The 18,210-nt window shown below is 40.7% G+C and overlaps 4 protein-coding genes across 11 annotated transcripts in view; 1 reads left to right on the top strand and 3 right to left on the bottom strand.

The window, feature by feature from the left end:
- Positions 1 to 85: 85 nt before the first annotated feature.
- Tssk (Testis-specific serine/threonine kinase) lies at positions 86 to 2,134 on the bottom strand. Of its 2 annotated transcripts, XM_033333355.2 has the most exons (4): positions 1,610 to 2,134; positions 1,179 to 1,352; positions 453 to 1,118; positions 86 to 370 (listed from the first exon to the last, which is right to left on the bottom strand). In XM_033333355.2, the coding sequence occupies exons 1-4, from the start codon at positions 1,691 to 1,693 to the stop codon at positions 197 to 199; spliced, it is 1,098 nt and encodes a 365-aa protein (XP_033189246.1). In that variant the 5' UTR covers positions 1,694 to 2,134; the 3' UTR covers positions 86 to 196. The 2 variants fall into 2 exon arrangements, with proteins under 2 accessions (XP_033189246.1, XP_033189261.1); XM_033333370.2 differs by lacking the exon at positions 1,179 to 1,352.
- A 120-nt stretch (positions 2,135 to 2,254) lies between these two features.
- On the bottom strand, positions 2,255 to 3,578 carry RpS25 (ribosomal protein S25). Its single transcript, XM_033333414.2, has 3 exons — positions 3,447 to 3,578; positions 2,766 to 2,858; positions 2,255 to 2,573 (listed from the first exon to the last, which is right to left on the bottom strand). The coding sequence occupies exons 1-3, from the start codon at positions 3,447 to 3,449 to the stop codon at positions 2,310 to 2,312; spliced, it is 360 nt and encodes a 119-aa protein (XP_033189305.1). The 5' UTR covers positions 3,450 to 3,578; the 3' UTR covers positions 2,255 to 2,309.
- Positions 3,579 to 3,719: 141 nt separating this feature from the next.
- Positions 3,720 to 8,003, top strand: ZnT86D (solute carrier family 30 member 7). 5 transcript variants are annotated; one of them, XM_033333316.2, is made up of 4 exons: positions 3,720 to 3,775; positions 3,842 to 4,055; positions 4,733 to 4,907; positions 5,314 to 8,003. In XM_033333316.2, exons 3-4 carry the CDS (start codon positions 4,876 to 4,878, stop codon positions 6,404 to 6,406), a joined length of 1,125 nt encoding a protein of 374 aa, XP_033189207.1. In that variant the 5' UTR covers positions 3,720 to 3,775; positions 3,842 to 4,055; positions 4,733 to 4,875; the 3' UTR covers positions 6,407 to 8,003. The 5 variants fall into 5 exon arrangements, with proteins under 5 accessions (XP_033189207.1, XP_033189225.1, XP_033189216.1 ...); XM_033333334.2 differs by lacking the exons at positions 3,842 to 4,055; positions 4,733 to 4,907; XM_033333325.2 differs by lacking the exon at positions 4,733 to 4,907 and having other exon boundaries at positions 3,750 to 4,055.
- Positions 8,004 to 8,155: 152 nt separating this feature from the next.
- LOC117166692 (uncharacterized) overlaps positions 8,156 to 18,210 on the bottom strand; it is a 165,071-nt gene continuing 155,016 nt past the window's right edge. For all 3 annotated transcript variants that reach the window (XM_076624089.1, XM_076624091.1, XM_076624090.1), the window contains 2 exons: positions 11,576 to 11,785; positions 8,156 to 10,685 (listed from right to left, as the gene is read on the bottom strand). In XM_076624089.1, coding sequence (XP_076480204.1) covers positions 10,047 to 10,685; positions 11,576 to 11,785 — 849 coding nt within the window. In that variant the 3' untranslated portion in view covers positions 8,156 to 10,046. The remainder of the gene's footprint in view (positions 10,686 to 11,575; positions 11,786 to 18,210) is intronic.

Genomic DNA, 18,210 nt, shown 5'->3' with positions numbered 1-18,210 from the left:
TTATATAGATCGCTATTCATGATATTATGCACTATTAAAACTGTGATATTCTTTATTAAAAGTATGCGTTATTAAAAACCATGTATATATCAACAATAATCAGCAATGTAAAAAAAATGTATTATAAACATTCGTGTGTTCGTCGACGTTCGACGCACGAACGACGCTGGTTCATCCTTGTCGGTCCTATGTTTCTTCATTCAATGGCAGACAACTGTGTATCTTTTCCCGCATTGTCCGTAGCCTTTACGATGGTACCATGATTTTGATTCTCAGTATTCTTGAATGACGGTAATCCTCTTAGTACTACGGGTACGTTGCCACCCCCTGCAGCCCCTGCTCCAACTAAATTTCCTCCGCCTCCACAAGTCTGGTACAATGTAAATTATAAAAAATGTGGACGCATAATGTGCTGGAAATTTTATATTTGTTTCTTATTTAAGATGAATCACCTGCGCGTGAATAGGCGGTGCTGAATGTACTAATCGACCAGTAAGAGATCCAGGTTTCTCTTTCTTCGTGCGTACCCATTCATGGCCTAGAACTCTTTCTAGCGTTAGCCTCAAAGTAATGTCCGGTTCCAGAATATGTTTCACGATACTCTTTGCTAGTGCAGATACCGTTTCCCGTACTCGGGATCGAAACATCCAGTTCCTCGACATCTGATCCTTCAATAGTTTCTTTAGGTTCGAATCGTCGAAGGGCATGGAGGCGTTTAGCATGATAAATAGGATTATCCCAAGGGACCAGACGTCGGCCAGTTTTGGGTTGTAGGGGGTACCGGAAACAACTTCCGGTGCAGCGTATGCCGCAGAGCCACAATAAGTCTCGCTGAGAACGCGTCTACCTTCGTGATCAACGCAGAATCTCGCAAAACCAAAGTCTGCAAGCTTGACATTGAACTTCCTGGATAACAGAATGTTCTCACATTTAAGGTCACGGTGGGCGATATTCTTCCCGTGGAGGTAGTGCAGACCGGAAGCCATTTGTCTGAACCAAAGCTTCGATTGTTGTTCCGGTACAACACCATTTCTTTTTACAAAATCCAGGAGGTCGCCATTGTCTGCATAGCGCATGAATATGAACACTCTTGGACCACGCTGCAATATACTATGCACCTGTAATTTTTTTTACCGATCGTTAAATAACGTATTGTTCCGTTAACATTCTGGTCTTACTTGAATTATATGAGGATTTTCAATCTTTGTAAGGATTTCGAGTTCACGAGGAAAGAACTTGTTGAGGAAATCGAGCGGTGCTTTTTCTTTGTCGAATATCTTACAAGCTAATCGCAATTTCTTCGAGCTCGTTCCGTCCACATATTCCGCCAGGTGTACGGTCGCATACGAGCCCTAACATTTACAAAATTCCAGTTTGCCTCCGGGAATAATTATACGATAATATAAAAAGAATTCGGGTTACAAAAAATAAAAAGTATAAAGAATATATGCTCGTCCTACGAAAGAGATGAGAACGCGGGAACGTTTGAAGGAACGTACAGAGTTTAAAAAGAAACAGACGACACAATATTGCAGAGCAAAAAGCAGGTAGAGGGGAACTGGAAGAGGTTAACGAACAGGTGGGGAATAGAGGGTTAGGGATAAATAACCTGTCCGATTTTTTTGCCAATAAGATAGCCCCGCTGCTCAAGAGCGTTCACCTCCGAATTTCGGGGGCTGAGTTGCGTGGCCATGCCAGTGGATCTTCATTGGACTTCGGATCCTGATAACAGATAACTGGTTCTTCTTCTTCGTTACACACCTCTCGTCTCCTTTCGTTTCTTCGTACAGATAACTTACTTCCTTTTTATTCTGTACCGTGACAAGTTTCTCCAACTTCCCCCTTCGGGGCGCCTACCCGTATCTTCTTTGAACGTGATTCAGTCAATTTTGTCGCCAGAGATGTAGCACTTCACGCTCCGCAAGGAGCCGGAGCACGCCTCGCTGATTATCACGTCGATGAACCCGAGTCGGGGAACCGTTCTGTCATTTCAAATGGCTGTGTACACTAGAATTTTGAGCGTCGACACCAGCTTGTACCTGGTACGGAACGGGGCAGAGGAAAAGATCCGTGTCTCATTCGAATACAGCCATAATATTCAAAAACAACAAACGATCGATTCTCGAGAGTGATTTCGCCTAGATTCGCTTTAAAAGTATGTTCAAGTCGCTTCTTATACACGTGGTATATTTTATAAATATATTTTTTGCTCCTAACTTCGTTATATACATGTTAGGTGTGAAATAAATCAATATTTGGATTTATTAAGAATTTTTATTAAACGTTATTATACATTGCGTAAAAACGAATTACGCAGCCGGATCATCACCTTTAGTAGTACGTGTGTAAATAAGTTGTGCATGATGCTGTACAACTTGCTTAATAAGTCCTTTTTGTTGCAATTCAATCAGTGCTCTCCTAGCAAGTGAACCACGAATTTTTAACCTTTCACTAACAATGGAGGGTGTGATCAATTTGTATTGTGGCACTTCCTTGAGTAGTTTTTCATATGTGCCTTTGTCGAACAACACCTGATTGTTTAACTTATCACGTACTTTTCCTTTGGACCACTTCTATAATAGATAAAATTAAGAAAAGATTTAGGTATCTATCTAGATTTATTCTTTTAAACATATTTTTTTATAAAATAGTATCAGTCTCATTAAATCAGCTTTTTACTTCCACTGTTCGTCAAGATTATAAGTTTACATCATTTAACATATTTTACAAATTAATCCATGACTTAAAACAACTATCATACAAACCTTCTTCTTAGCTTTGCCACCAGATCCACCTTCTTTTTTCTTTTGTGTTTTTTGTGGCTGCTTTGAAGACCCCTTAGTATCCTTTTTCGGAGGCTAAAATACGAAACAAAATTAGATCAAATGTTCAACAAGATATAAGTATTAAGAAACGATGTTGGTTATTAATCAGGCTCATTAAATCAGCATTATACTATCACAAAAGCAATCAAGAATGAGTTTTTTCATCATAATGATTTATTAAAGCAATTATTAACTCTAAATATAGAATAAATAATGTACTTTATAATACTGTTTTTTCTTTCAATAATATTTCAAAGTGTCAACAAAACATAGGGTCAAGAGAAGAGGTTAGAACTGCCATGTTTATGAAATCAAAATAAGTTCCCATTTTGTATAATGGACATAAATTAATTTCGATCCTTTGAAACTAATTAAACAATATTCTAAGTAAACAAAATCGTCTTAAAATGAAATATCCTATTTGCACTGTATACACCATGTGGATGAAATCGCTCAGAAAGGTTATCCGTGTATTCATACATTATACATACAAAACTTTCCAATTAATTTTCAAAATGATAACACTGCACTACACAGAAATGGGATCTTTAAAACATAGATGAAATTATTTTATGTAAGTACTATTAAAATAGAAATAAGATCTTTCTCATAAATACTCACCATGATGGCCGTCGATTCAGAAAGAAAAGGGAAGTGAATATATCGCCATTTTGAATGCGTATCTCATTTAGTGCCCTCTACTTTACTGCGTTAGTCAATGTTACTTCAAAAATATTAGAAAATTTAAAAAGTAACTGAGTTATGGGTAGATAAATTAATCATTTTATTGAAATTAATTTTTTCATTGCAAAATTGTTAAGATAAATTCATGAGATATATCATACGTATTATAAGTGACATTGAATTTATGTCAAATCTATTCTGTATTTATTCAATGATTCTAACCACTACCATAGAGAATCAATAACTTCGCGTGTGGTATGAAAATGGTAAGAGTGTCAGATAATTCCCAAAACACGAAAAAGAAGTGAATGTCAGGTCTACTCTGTCCTTAGTCAATGCTATCGCTGTCAGTCACTGTCGTCGTCACTGACCACGACCACTGAGGAGTGGCTGTAACGTGTGAAGTATGGCGCCACGCCGTGTGTTTTTAAGTCCCGGTTTTTCATATCTTTGACCCGCTGACAAAATGTATTCGCGCTAAGAATACTTTTTGGTGTCATTTAATTAACAACGAACGTCCATTTGTATTTAGTTTTATACAAGAAGGTATTTTTTTCTTCTCTTAACGTTACCTTATGTGGGGTTAAGATACCTTTCACTGTTCGAAACTTAGTGTCAATCGTGTTTTTATTCTGTATGTGTTACGTTACGTACATGTCACGTACATCTTTATTATATTACTGTATATGTTAACGTTAAATAAATACAATAGAACTCCATTTGTCTAAGTGAAATTTTAGTTAATGACTGATTAACTGAACTTTTGTTGGTTGAATTTATTTATTTGACTTTGCACACCAATTATATGAATGGAGAAGAGTACTGGGTTTAATTGTTGAGTTGCTATTCTATGAACTATAATCGTATAAATTGTTTATCCCCTGACAACTTTTATACAGGTGAATGGAGTTTTATTGTACTCGGATGGAACAGTTAAAATGTTGACAACGTGGCAATTCATCGTAAACAATATGTTTCATTTAGGAAGATAATTTCTGACATCGTTAATATATGTGACGAATAGTTAAGTGAGAGTATCGTTATTCAGCTGTATGTTGGTCCGTGCATTGTCGACATATTTTTAATTTTATCGTGTGAATATTTTTGTTGAAGTGCAAGATTTGATTGTATTTCGGTTTATAGAACATGAAATTATTGACTTTCTTTGTATATTATGGTAATTTTCGACGCCTAGAATTAAAAGATGCTAGTTTTAATTTCAGGAATCTAGCGGTCCCAAAGTTACATGTATGTAAAGTTGAGCGTTTTAACATATTTTAAGTACAAGTTACTTTGACGCCATATTTACTTCTATCCATGATCCGTCCAATCATTGGAGTCGCTGGCTGTATACAAATGCACGTGGATGACAGCCATTTTGCCGCGGGATTTTGAATCGTGAGTCTTGAATGAGGTTTCAATAATACAATAATAATATTCGGCGAAGTTCAGTTTTTCGTTCATCTGTACGGGCCAATCAAATGATGGATAAAATGTTGACATAATAACCTGTAAGATATGCTAAAAATGTTTAGTTTTATATATACATAAATATTGTACTACTGGATTTCTAAAGTTAAGATCTGCATTTTTGAATTCTATGTGTGACTATCAGATGTCAAAAAGAAAGTCAATAATTTTATGGTTACCTAAAACCAAAGTTAAGCTTAGGATTTTTTGTTTAAATGTTTCTGTTAAGATATAAATACAATTAATTAGGAAAAGGTTCATTTGAAAAGACTTTTTTTCGAAAAGCATAGTACAAAAGTTCATTTTATTAAAAAATTACTTTTTCTATTTTTAGGATAAGCTTCATTACTGCAAACAAGCTTGTACCAGAGAAAATGCTTCCACTTTCGCACAAAGATTCAAAGAATCTTGGCAGCAGGATAAAGGAGAAGCTGTTGGGATGGAAACGTTTAATATTCTCTGATAAAAATACCAGGAATTTATTTTTATTTCTTTTATTGAATTTATCCTTTGCCTGTGTTGAATTAATGTATGGAATATGGACAAACAGTTTGGGTTTAATATCAGACAGTTTCCACATGTTCTTTGATTGTACTGGTTTATTATTTGGCTTGGCTGCATCAGTTATTACAAAGTGGAGAGCAAACGAACGATACTCCTATGGCTATGTTAGAGCAGAAGTTCTGGGAGGATTTGTTAATGCTCTGCTTCTGTTCTTTATTGCTCTCTTCATTATGTCAGAAGCTGTGGAAAGAGCCATTGAGCCTCCGGAGATAAAACACGAAAGACTTCTGGTTGTGTCCATTATGGGATTAATAGTTAATTTAGTAGGAATGTATGTATTCCGTCATGGCCATGGACACAGCCATGGAATGGGACATGGTCACTCTCATTCTCATGGAAGTCATGCACATTCTCACTTGAATCATAGCCACAGTCACGATCATCATGATATTGAAATCGATCCATCGTTCAGTGGTACAAACTCTCAAATCATGAAAGGAGTTTTTCTGCATATCTTAGCAGATACTCTTGGATCTGTGGGTGTAATTATATCAGCAGTGCTGATGCGCTTGTTTGGCTGGTTTATAGCTGATCCAATTTGTTCTATGCTGATCTCAGTATTGATAGTTTTAAGTGTGCTTTCCCTGATGAAAGACTCGTGGGAAATACTGATGCAAAGGCAACCAGCTGCATTGGACCACATTTTACCACAGTGTTATAACAAGGTGACTCAATTAGCTGGGGTATATAGTGTGCAAGATCCACATTTCTGGACACTGTGCTCAGATGTGTACGTTGGGTGCTTGAAATTGGAAGTTGCCAGAACAGTAGAGCCTAAATACGTTGTAGCACACACACAAATGATTTTCCAAGCAGCTGGAGTAAGGCATCTAACTGTTCAGCTAGATTATGCACCTATGTGATCTATGAAAAGCATGCATGTCATAAAGTGTTCTTACAAGTGCTCCAAGACTGTATCTATTTGTGGAGTTTGTCAAAAGCAAGCAAGAAACATTGCACTCATGCAAAATATTCTTGCCATTTTAAAATTATGCAGATATCTTGTTCTAAGCAACAGTGAATATCATCTTGGGTTACAAATTATTTAAAAAATTTGTCGAAGTTAAAAGAAAAGAAAAAGAAAGAATAATAAAAATTCGCGACTCAGGATATCGATATTACTCTTAAGGATACGCCAATTTTGTAAAATTAGCGCATTTGATTACTTGCATCCATCACGAACGAAAATCATTGATTTCATTTCTTTATAATTCTGTTGTAAATATAGATATTCGTACTTTTCCATCAAATTGCAACTTATCTCTGTTTACAAGAACTTTAACTCTGTACTATCTATCGACAAAAAATCGCACGTCATGTTTTGTATTATCTACCGAAGTTTTTATATTAGAATGCATTTAAATGCATTTTCGAAGATCAAAGCTGCATTAAATTACATCTTTTTATCTTTGCAGGGCTAATTGAAGCCATAGCTATAAAAATGTTTCTACGTCGTCTTTGCATTGATTTGTATACAATCACTATTCACGGTAAAGTTTAAACATCATGGTCAATTGTGCGCAAAATGAAGGACAAAGAAAAGATCATATTCGCACATAATTACGGTGGCCATAACCATATACAGACAGCTACAGACAGCTAGTCACTACTATACAGAAAGTGTGAAATATACCTTATATAAATATAACTTTACAAAGTGTAATATAAATCGATATTCTTATGTCTAAACGAAGTTGTGTTTTCCTTATAATTTATCATATTTTCGACATATTATCCGCGTTAAGTAGATTCATCCCATTCGTATTAAATATTTACGAATGGTTAACGCGCATAGTCAGTATATTTATATTGATGAAACATCATTTCTATAAATATCCGATAGACAAATTGCGAATAATATCAAAATACCTATAGCAATAGGAAGATTCTTAAACGTTGCAAATGAAATTTTCTTCGTACATTTCATTTAATCGCACATAATTGAAACGAAATGAAGCATCTTCATTTAGAAAGTTTCATATACCATATTTCGCATTCACGGAAAGCGTTACCCATTTATTTTCATTCATGTTGTAATACATCTTTGGAAAAGTGATTATCAAATTAGAATTAACGACAGATTTGTAAGCATAAATTTTAAACATGACCAGGACATTCCATTATAGTCAAGGTATATTATTTGTATACTTGAGATTGTGATGATGTAAGCCAAAATATAGATATTGATAAAATGGAATGGAACCTCATAGAAATTAATAAGAATACTTAGTAAGAACGTAGAGAGGAATTTTTCTATCAAGTTTCTGTATCATCTTATACTGAGACGAACGCATTATTTGCAGCGCTATTCGATGAAACTACCACGACGAGCTATGTAATTTCTGAAATGAAAGCCAACGTTGTTACGTTTTATTTAATTATTGTATAAACGAAAAATTTTGAAGAGAATATCTTCGACATAAGCAAAGTGTAAATAATAAAGAAAAATACTTATAATAATCTTTGATCTGTCTCATTTACGGTCCTCTTACTAGTAGAATCTTTTTGTAGAAAATAGAGAGTGTTTTAATTTAACATAATTGAGGCCATTAGAAATACCCATCAACAAGAGATATGCTGATTTCTATATAGGGAATAACATTTCTAAGAAATTTTCAAACACATATTACATTTATTTGAAGGATATGTATACACATATAAATACATAAATATTTATAATAAAATCGCTGAAGCTGATTCCACACGATAAAACGATCTTGAATGCATTGGACAACGTGCGCGCGTATGGTGTCAGCTTCAGTCTCCCGCCGTTTGAATTAGTTTATTCCTTAAAACGGTCTCGCAAAATTTAACAGACCGTACCTTCGATAAGGATGCTTTCGTGTCTCGTGCGGTGTTTTATGTACATAGCAAACTATCAAAAATGAAAAACTGTATGGAACTGTCGTCCCTGCGAGGCTATACCTGGCTATCTAAAGTGGACGATAAAAGGGAATCAAAAACTTCGGTTTCCTCGCTAACGGTACGAAAAATCGAGCGAACACCGTGGAACTGCTTTTCATGTAAAGCTGAACTGAATCCGATCGAACTTACTCGTTGATCTGTTTCACGTTAAACTCGTTTTTTTTTCTTGCTTTTTATTATTATTGTTATTATTATTATTTCGTCGAAGGTATATGGCAGTATCGTGTTCTTTTCGTGGTTTCTGCTCGGTATTGGCAAAGAGATGGCAGAAAATTACACCTTGCGTTCTAGTTCGGCGATCGGTGAATAAAAATCGTCGTATCGCGCTTATCCTAAAATATAACGAACTCGTGATATAATACCGATAATCGCGAATTAAACTCTACGTTACGATTTGGCAGTTGTGTGTTTTTACTCGCAGAGATATATATTTTTTGTTGTATTCTTTCTCGTTCTTCGTTTCCTTATTTTTATACAATATAATAGCCATCGTTTTCTATTTAGCGTGTAATCGCATAATTCGAAATCCGAGGACGCCTCTTTCTCACTGGATACGTATTTTCTTTCTACCCGCTACTATAGAATATAATTTATAAAATTTCTTCAAGTCTCCAACAACGCGCCATCCGGTAAAGCCATTTCACTCTTGGATCGTCGATTGCAATTCAATCGATCGTAACATTTAATAATCGTGATCAGAATATACTAATAATCGTAGGAATAATAATAGTAATCGTAATAATGGCAATAATAATAATAATATATTACTCTGAATCATATTTTACAGTCCATCTAACAACAACGAACGTATCTAGTTGCAACAGCCTCTTTTTTATATCTTTTTTTATTATTTGTTTTTAAATATTCTCTCGTTAGTACGTATGCGTGTGTGTATACGTGTTGGTCTCGCGATAAATTTTTATCTCGTTTCGTTCTTCCACCCTTTTCCATTTCCTTACTTTCTCTCTTTCTCTCTCTCTCTCTCCCTCTCTCTCTCTCTCCTTCCCTCGCTCCCTCAAAAGAATACACTCTATCTCTTTTAAAACAAAGATCCTATCTCTACGATCTCGACATTTTTCTGCGTTTAACGGAGTATCTAGAATAACATTCGAGCGAACAATGCTATGATCTATGATCTATACCGTTAGGAAAGTGACGATGCGCAGAAAAGGAAATCACAGTAAGACGAAAATCCACAAAGTGTCGGCTTCATTTCATTCTTCCCTCGTTCTCCATTTATTTCCTCCGTTGTATGAGTAGTCTTTTTATTCTACATGCCTCTTATGGCTAACATCGTCGATCTCGTATCTTCCTAAAACTACGCGCTTATATTCTCATCCTAGACATCCTCTTAGCCTCTCAATTTTTTCGATATCCGTTTCACCGGATCGCTCATGGATACTCAAGAATCACGCGCAATCAATATCTCTCGTTTCTACTTCGTACGTTTCCATTTTCTATACTTCGTTCATCTACAATCAAATTCCAATCGTTATTTTTCTATGGCCACGTTCTTCCATGACCAGACAATTAAGAAGCTTCCGTATCGTTGATAACCAAGGGTGTTCCGACAATTCTTCACTTTTTCTTGCTCTTGCTGCTCTTCTGCACCTTCGTGATCTTCAATCTACAGTTTGATCCACCGGTGTACACGACTTCCGCCCTTCCTCCTTCTTCTATCGCGGCAACCAAGGCCTTCACGGACTTTACGTGCACGTCTTTGGCGCTGATCTCCAACGAAGTACCTGGGAACCGATCTCTTACGCATTTCCCGATACTGGAAGCCTGGCTCTCAGTCAAATCCACTCCGTCCAGGCAGAGCCAAGTCAAGTACTGAAGATGAGTCAGGATCGTCTGCACGAACACGTGCTCCATCTGCACTTTCTTCGCGCTGTCGGTCACGATCAATCCATTCGCCTTTAAGAAGCTCAGGTTGCACAGTTTCAGGTATTTCGCGATCTGCCTCATCGTCTTCTCGCTGTCCTCCAAGGTAACTCGCCAGAAATTGATCCTCAAGGATTGTAGGTTCCTAAAGTGAGAGGAGAGGCAGGCGAAGAATTGCTGCAGGATCTTGTCGTCGATGAAGAGCAGAGATCCGCTGCTGCCTCCTATAGTGGATTTGTCCAACGAGAGGTCCAGCTCGCTGAGAGCGGTGAAGCCCGCGAGGAATGGCAATAGAAGAGGCCCTCGTAGCGCCAGACGATCGTTCACTGTCACCTGGAATCAGAAATAATGCTGTGCACCGTTTTGTTCACGACAATTCTCGTTCCTTTCTTTTTCGGTTACAGGAGAAGACCGTACAGGCTGTCGAATAACGAAGACGAATGGGAATTTCGAGGGTCGTTGCACGAATTCTGATCAGTCGATTCTCACCGTAGGGTGAAAAAAGGAAGGAAAAATTTGGAGGAGCCGCCTCGAGGAAACGTTGCCTCCCGTGTGTCTACTTTTCCAAGATTTACGTAACGAATCGAAGAACGCAATATCGATCGTCGTAGTTGGCTTTACGACGTAACAGAATGGCCGAGACCAGTTCCCGGAGCAGCAGGAATAATGTGCAGCGGTCAGGATGACCGCTGGCCAAACCACAAACGAATCATCGTCGGCCTCGAATTACGAATCGGCTGGTTCCACTGGACACGAGCGTCTCGAATGTGACGTTTCGCGTCGAATCCTCTGGCAACTCGATACGTCGGCTAGAGTTCTCAGTTGAACGTAACGCGTCGTTACCCTCTTGTTCTGGTATACGCGATACGAGCATTAACACCGGAGTCCCTCGAAGCACTTTGAGAATAACCGAGAGGAACAGCAGTTGCTTTCAGGTCGTCCTTACAATGAGATATCGTAGTCTGCATTTCGATACGGTCCAATTAACCTCTCTATTTATGGCACAAAGAGAGAGAGGCCACTCGAAAGAGAAGATTCCTCGAGAAGAGAGAACCATCTCTCATTTCGAACGTCTAACCATCGGGGAATCAGTTTCGTCGACTCGTTAAACGACGGCCGATGATCTAATTCGTAGTTGCGAAACTCGCGGTGAAATCAGAAGTCCGAGCTGGATCCTTTTCATTACCCTGCGGGATGGTGGCCTGGAAAAGAGGATTACTTACTTGAAAACCGGCCAGCCTGAGGAATACAATTGCGGGGCAGGCTGGAGGCGGCGCGGCTCTCAGGAGTTCGGCCCCGGCGTCGTCTCGACGCCCTAATCTTGCCAAAGGACCCTCGTGCACGGCCAGATGTAGTCGGGCGTTGCAAAGACTTAGCTCGCGGACGCTCGTATATCTGAGCAGCTCAGAAAAAACTGCTAGGCTGTCGGATTCCTGCAACATCGATCGTATCTCTCATTGTTTCCATATCCTTCGATTTGACAGTCCAAACAAAAAATTGAATTTCTATTTAGATGTTCTATTCAGATTGCTCGACCTGGAGAATCGAAGCTAAAGTCAGAGTCGAAACTAGGCTTCGCTACGATTACAATTTATCTTTGCCGAATCGTAACTGTAATTCCAAACGACGTATGTGACACGACGTCGCAAGACAAAGGGGTAATATCAGTGGAATGTGGGAAATCCGCTCGCGATTCGCCCGAAGACTCTTTGATCCACTGATAGACAGCGGTTTCCATTATTAACGTAGGCTGCTGAACGACGTTAAACGAGAAAGTGGTTTGTCTAAGAGCGTCGCGACGCCGAAATCGCTTGCGGTATTACGTAACCTCGGCAATGAGACGAGAACAAAGCGACGTGTGCAGACACGACGACTTCCGAGATTACAGGATCGCACGGGTTCGCTGCGCGGTGCAAGATGAAGCTCCGACGATAATACGAAAGTTAACAAGCTACGACTAATCTTCAAATCGGGTTTGCGATCGCGTCGCGTTGCTCTTCGTCGTGTTACCGCTCGAATAGCACGTACAATACGATCAACGAAAGATTGGAACGCGAAACACGAGAAACCCTAGGGGTACGAGCGAAACGCGGAAGTGTAAAATCTCCGGTGTAACGATCTTCGTCGAGGACATACGCGTGGGAAGTGCATTCGGCTTTTCAAGATTCATATCGGAACGCGCCGTCTGGAAATAGCGTGACCCAATTAGACGACACAGTTTCCAACAGAGACGTCGTTAAGCTGTGCGAAACGACGTGCTGCTTCAGATTGATTTCGAAGTCGAATCTCTTCGATTCGAACGGCTACGTTCTACTTTGCCACGGTTGTTCCCAATGTCGCGATAGAGAACTAAGCGTGGAACGGAGCGTGTACCCTATATTCGGGCGCGCGATGATCCCTCGGGGAATCTCGCGTGGCTTGTGAAAAGCCAGGACGAAAGCAACGAACAGCGTGGGAGCTTTGAAGGGAAATTACGTTTCGAATGGAGAGGAATCGTAGAACGATTGAAAGAACCAATATTTTATGGGAGATTTCGGGCCTAGAGTGGAGTTTGTTCGTTGTTTGGACGCGGTTCAATGGGGCTGAACGAATCGATACAGAAGAATATTTCATGAGGGTTAGTATGCCGCCTGAAATACGTTCTCGCAGACGAGCCGCGGTTTAAAAATGTTTACTCGATAATCGGCGCAACAAGTGTCGCTCGGTATTTTAATCGACCGCTTCTATTTCATCGGCCTTGCACCGAAATTAATCCGTCTACGGTGGTAAAAAAATTGTGTCGTTACCCTTTACCGCGAAACGTATTAGCGGGAGCGCTGGGTGCTTCCCGTTTCACGTCTCTTCGTTTTCTTGCGAAACGTTTTTGTAGTCTTGTGGTCGCTTTATTCGGTCGAATTACTCGATCGTTTTATTTCTTTCGAGGTTTCACCGGGTTTAAGGCTGTTAAAATTCACAAGAAACGCGAATTCGTACGTCTTTTGGAGTTCTTCCGTCTCGCGCTCGATTCCAGAGGTATTCGGCTCTTTTTCCGCGTGAAATAATTTCACCGACAGATCGCGTGATTTACGAAGGTAGTTTTCGTGAGGAACGCTCGCTCGGCTTGAATAATGCTGGGAAAATTGGCCGAAATTACGACCAGCGCAGACCAACTGCCGGCAGAACGCGATTACACCTTGCTTCTCGGCCAATATAACGAACCTCCGCTACTTGTCGACACGCCGGAGAATTTTCTTCGTTAAGTACTTGCTAACGAAACAGCAATCCCTCAAGAACCAGTGGAAGCGATTAAACCGACTAAATTCTACGAATTTCCAACGTTTAAGCTTCTAAAAGACTCTTGCTCGGAATACATGAAAACAAACGATTACCGTCCAGAGATCAAAGTACAAAAGGCTTCCGGTCCACGAATTTAAAAACTCTCGAAATACCTTGAAATACAAAGTCACGAAGTAATCTCTTTCGTGGAGAACGTTTCGGCGAATCACTTCTCGTTTGCTTCGTACTTGACATCATTAACGATCGACGGCTGTTTTGCGCGCTTTCGACGAGAAGTTGCGACTACCGAACACGGCTCGCGATCTCGTTCCGTCGGTGCAACTTTTGTCACGAACGTCATCGCTGAAAATCACAACGAAAACGTTCGAGCCCGGGGGACGCGTTCATCGTGGAGAACGATGGTCGTGTTCGAAAATTGTTTTTCGTCCGCGGCATCGTTGATACCGTGCCATACATAAAACGGCGACGGTCCGGTCGAGTTCGATGAAAAATACCAGAGTGGCCGCATAAATTCAATGAATCGGCTGCCGTGGCACGATTCTTTTTAAATGGAAATCATCCCGGATCGTGACATGCCGAACAATAATGTCGCGGCCGCGGTAGCGGCGCACAGGGACAACGGAAGAGAATAGAGAGACTGGAGGGAGAAAGAGAGAGGACTTGAACGAGCTGCATTGTTTATAATCACCCTCGTGCGTTAAATTAAATCTGGCCGGGTTCGTTCCGCTTCATTGTTTCTGCGCGTGATATCATCCATCCACCGGTAGGATTTTACGGTTGTACAATTTATCCTGGATATTCTGCGAATTACGCGCTCCCCGAGATTCCAGCCCACATTTCATCCACGATCACCCCCTGTGCACGTTGCTGCACAGTTTACCCTCGTTACCAATGCGATTAAATGTCAGCGTTGCGCTATCGGTCCGCCGATAAACCCATTCGAAAACTAAGGACAGGGACGAGAAATCTAGAACGTTGGTTTTTATCGGCTGCAATTTCAAGACAAACTCGAGCTTGCGCGCTTTTATCTCTTTTGACAGCGATCGCGATACGACGAGCGACGTTTGTCGAATATGAATATCGATTTGTACTGGATGTCGTAAAGTAAACCGAAGTCGGAGAAAGATAAGCCGCGAGGGTTGTTACGATTGATCTCCGGCCATGTTTTTCTCAGACGAGCTGTTCCCGTTACCGGGCAAATTCTCACGTTGTTTTGAATAAACGTTTCACAGGATCGCTTTGCATAATGGAACGAAGAGGAGCGAGATACGTCAGACGCGGCGGCATTTCCATGGAGATTTTCAACGAGCCCCATAGACGCTGGTCAGGATCGTGGAAAAGAATGTTCGAGCGGAGGGAGTCGCGCTAGAATGGGATGCCGCGTAATTTATCGCGGGCAATATTACCGGCGACGTTGAGCGGTCTGGAAAACCTCGGGGCCCCTGCGCACTCGTATTTTATGGCGTCTGAGAATCCCATATTTCGACTGTACTCTTTATCTAGGCGAATTTAAACGAATTGTTTCTGGATCGAGTTGTTACACGAGTCGAATGCAACGAGTATCAGAAATTTCACGATACCGTGATTCGATCAAAATTGAAGAACGATAGAAGATGAATGACATGGAAATTAGAAAATCAACAAGAATGTACTTGTCATTTTCTTCTCCTGTGATCTCCATTTATAGAGAAATTTAACGTTGCTTTACTTATGTATCTCTCTGTCTTTACTTTAGCAACTCCAACTTTGGAAACTTTGGAAAGTCGTAGAATGCGTGAAATATTCCGCACTTGATTAACGTTTGATTAGCGTGACTGACGCTGCGTGTAAGGAAAAGGTTATAAATCATCCAAGCTCGGACCGCGTCACAGGTGGATAATAAATAAGAAGATGTTTGAGCGAGCGTTTCCGAGTAATGGCCAGGTCGTTCCACTCGGCCGGCAATGATCGATTTGTCCACTTAATGCGCCATTTCTCCTGTATTCTATTTCCCGGGGAAATTGGTTACGGAACGATGTAGCTGCGTCGGATGATGCAGCGATGCCAGAGCTGGCGAGTTTTGCCGGCAGATTTAAGTAAATTGAATCACACGGACGAGCAAACGGCAGCATTTTTAATAATGGAGAATCCATTTGGCCGCGTCGCGAATATATGTCTTGTTTGTCCGTCTAGTATTTTGCTTCGATATCGTTCGCTTTATTTAGCCAAAGGCGAAATCTCGCTCGTGTCTTCTTGCTTTTAAATAAATCACATTTTTCGTGATCGCGTCGAGACGCTTCAAGCGTTTCCAACGTCCGTACACCCCCGTATGTGTTTGGACACTTTCAGAAATTGATTTCAATACACTTTGTCCTCGAGGTATCAAAGAACTCGAGCCGATCGCTCCGATTCGTTTATTCCACGCAATCATTAGCGGCCTTCCCGACGTGCAATTTGAATAAATTGGTCGCGAGGACGTTGCATTCGGAATAAAGAAGTAGCGGCTACGAACGTAAATTTCGCAGAGAACAACGCGTTGCACGTTTCCTGCGGATAAACTCGTCTTATCGAAGAGATGCATTTACCCTCGTTTTCTTCGTATCAATCTGGTTCCAGCTCAGTTTGGGTCCGCAAATTTATCGTGAAATACGAATAGAAGCGAATGTCAAATCGTAGGGACCGCAAGATGTCTCGAGAAAGGACAAAGAAGCAATGAGAAGTCGAACGAGTAATCCCGAATTTTATAGTAATTCCGCGGTAGACTCTTTCAAATTCTTCCTCTCTTACGCTTCTTTTACGAGCTTCGTGTCATGTATGTGTGACACATATGTAGGTGCATGGTATTTCATACAGCATAGTGGTATAGATGGTTTTTACGATTGGTCATATCGTCATTCGAAATTTTCTACTTTTTCTTCTTCCATTTGCTCGTTCGACCTTTCACGATAAGAAGAGGACAGAAATCTCGGCTTTTTTATTTTCTTTCTCGTTCTTCTTTTGGTTTTACTATTGCGGCTTCTGGTACGCCTGCGACAAATAGAATGGCGGATGGCATTTTATACGAGAAGACGGAAGGCAACGAAGAAAAGGAACAAAGGAGCTCACGGTGGTTGAGTCTCGAATCGGTAGTAGAAACAGGCTTTAATGCTCAGTCAGTAGAAAAGGAGCGGCCCCTACCAGACGTCGCGTCGATCGGATAATTCCTACAAAGGGGATTTTACGGCGTATAATTCTTTCAGTCCGTCTGACCGGATGGTCAAAGGCAGCTCGTGAATTTCATTCTTGACGCAACCTGCATAACGATAGGTTTCCAATTAAAGCGGAAAAGTTATTACGAGATTCAGTGAAACGACTCGGTGTTTCGTCAGTCCGTTGACAGCTGAGCTTTTCGTACAGCCAATATCATCGTCTATCGCGCGGCAAACATTCCGGCATCTTTGAGTCTGCGGTAAAAATGGAACGAATGTTTGTCGAATTCTTGTTCTATTTTAAACGTCGTGAATGTGGGTGTCGCGTTCCAGCGAGCTTCTACTTAAACGTTGCTTTCAGCGAGAACAACGAGTTCGTGTTTGAGGTGAACGTGATAAAATAGGTCATTCTGTATTATTCATGAAGACGTTTCAGACGGCCGAGGTACTTGGAAACATTAACTGCTTGCTAATTAGGGGAACGCGCTGCGCCCACAACTATCGACGATGAGCTCGTAAGCCATTTCCATCTTCACGTACGCTCGCATTAGTTAACGAAGTTCCAACCGAGACTAAAGCAAACAGGATCCATTGTAAGTCGACGACGTGACGTTCTACGACGCGAGGCAACGACAAAAAGACCAACGATATTTCGCGTCGATGCCACGGCTTAGCTCTCTCTCCTTTCTGAAGAAGATCGAACTTCTCTTTCCACGTTGACTCCTCCCATAGCAATTAGTATGCGGACTAAACAATACCCAAGTCACTTGTCCTTTATCTCCTCTACTTTCCTCGGTCGGTCGGTATCGCTGATAATTAATTACCCACTTTAGGATAATCCTCTGGCGCACCTGCTAGGATTATCTCGCGGTCGTGTTCTCTTTCGCCTCTGCCGCTTTTCGGTTGTCTTGCCCCTTTCGCGAGCCACTACTCCTACTCGTATCAGAGACAATGGCTCGTCGCCAACAATGGCTTAGGCGGAGATAGAACCCCGGGAGAAGGTTAAGAGGTTCAATGAAAGGAACCGAGAGAGAAGTATTTATGTTATATACTCGGCAGATATATGTACACACATAGAGGGGATACCATCGACTAGGCGCGACTAGATGAAGCGTTTTATGAAGCGAAAAGCGGAAAGGACGAAGACAAGGAGCAAGTTTCGCTCTTAATTGACGACCGCTTCTAATTAAACTTACCACTGCAACGCGCACGCTTCGTCTCAAGTAGAACGATCAACGTCCATCTCCGTGGAAGCGTGGTGAAAGTAATTGCCATCGAAGACACCTGTTGTCGTGGCGAATTCGATGCATCACGTTTCTTATCGTTAAAACTTGCCAACGTTATTTCATCGGTTCAGGCTGGTCGTTGCCGAATAATTCAGGGGGAACGAAGAAACGGCAATGGACGATGAAATT

The sequence above is a fragment of the Bombus vancouverensis genome, chromosome 14 (genome assembly GCF_051014615.1).
Source record: "Bombus vancouverensis nearcticus chromosome 14, iyBomVanc1_principal, whole genome shotgun sequence".
NCBI lineage: Eukaryota > Metazoa > Arthropoda > Insecta > Hymenoptera > Apidae > Bombus > Bombus vancouverensis.
The sequence above is the reverse complement of the archived record's forward strand: the minus strand, read 5'-3'. Positions and strand labels throughout refer to the sequence as shown.

What these genes read in the sequence shown, in the direction of transcription:
- ZnT86D (XM_033333316.2), top strand. Translation starts at nt 4,876, where the DNA reads ATGACAGCCATTTTGCCGCGGGATTTTGAATC. An exon ending in TTGCCGCGGGATTTTGAATC is followed by an intron (nt 4,908 to 5,313) that starts GTGAGTCTTGAA and finishes TTCTATTTTTAG; the next exon opens with GATAAGCTTCATTACTGCAA.
- RpS25 (XM_033333414.2), bottom strand. An exon ending in GTGGCAAAGCTAAGAAGAAG is followed by an intron (nt 2,574 to 2,765) that starts GTTTGTATGATA and finishes TATCTATTATAG; the next exon opens with AAGTGGTCCAAAGGAAAAGT.
- Tssk (XM_033333355.2), bottom strand. Translation starts at nt 1,693, where the DNA reads ATGGCCACGCAACTCAGCCCCCGAAATTCGGAGGTGAACGCTCTTGAG. An exon ending in AAAATCCTCATATAATTCAA is followed by an intron (nt 1,119 to 1,178) that starts GTAAGACCAGAA and finishes AAAAAATTACAG; the next exon opens with GTGCATAGTATATTGCAGCG. An exon ending in CACCGCCTATTCACGCGCAG is followed by an intron (nt 371 to 452) that starts GTGATTCATCTT and finishes ACATTGTACCAG; the next exon opens with ACTTGTGGAGGCGGAGGAAA.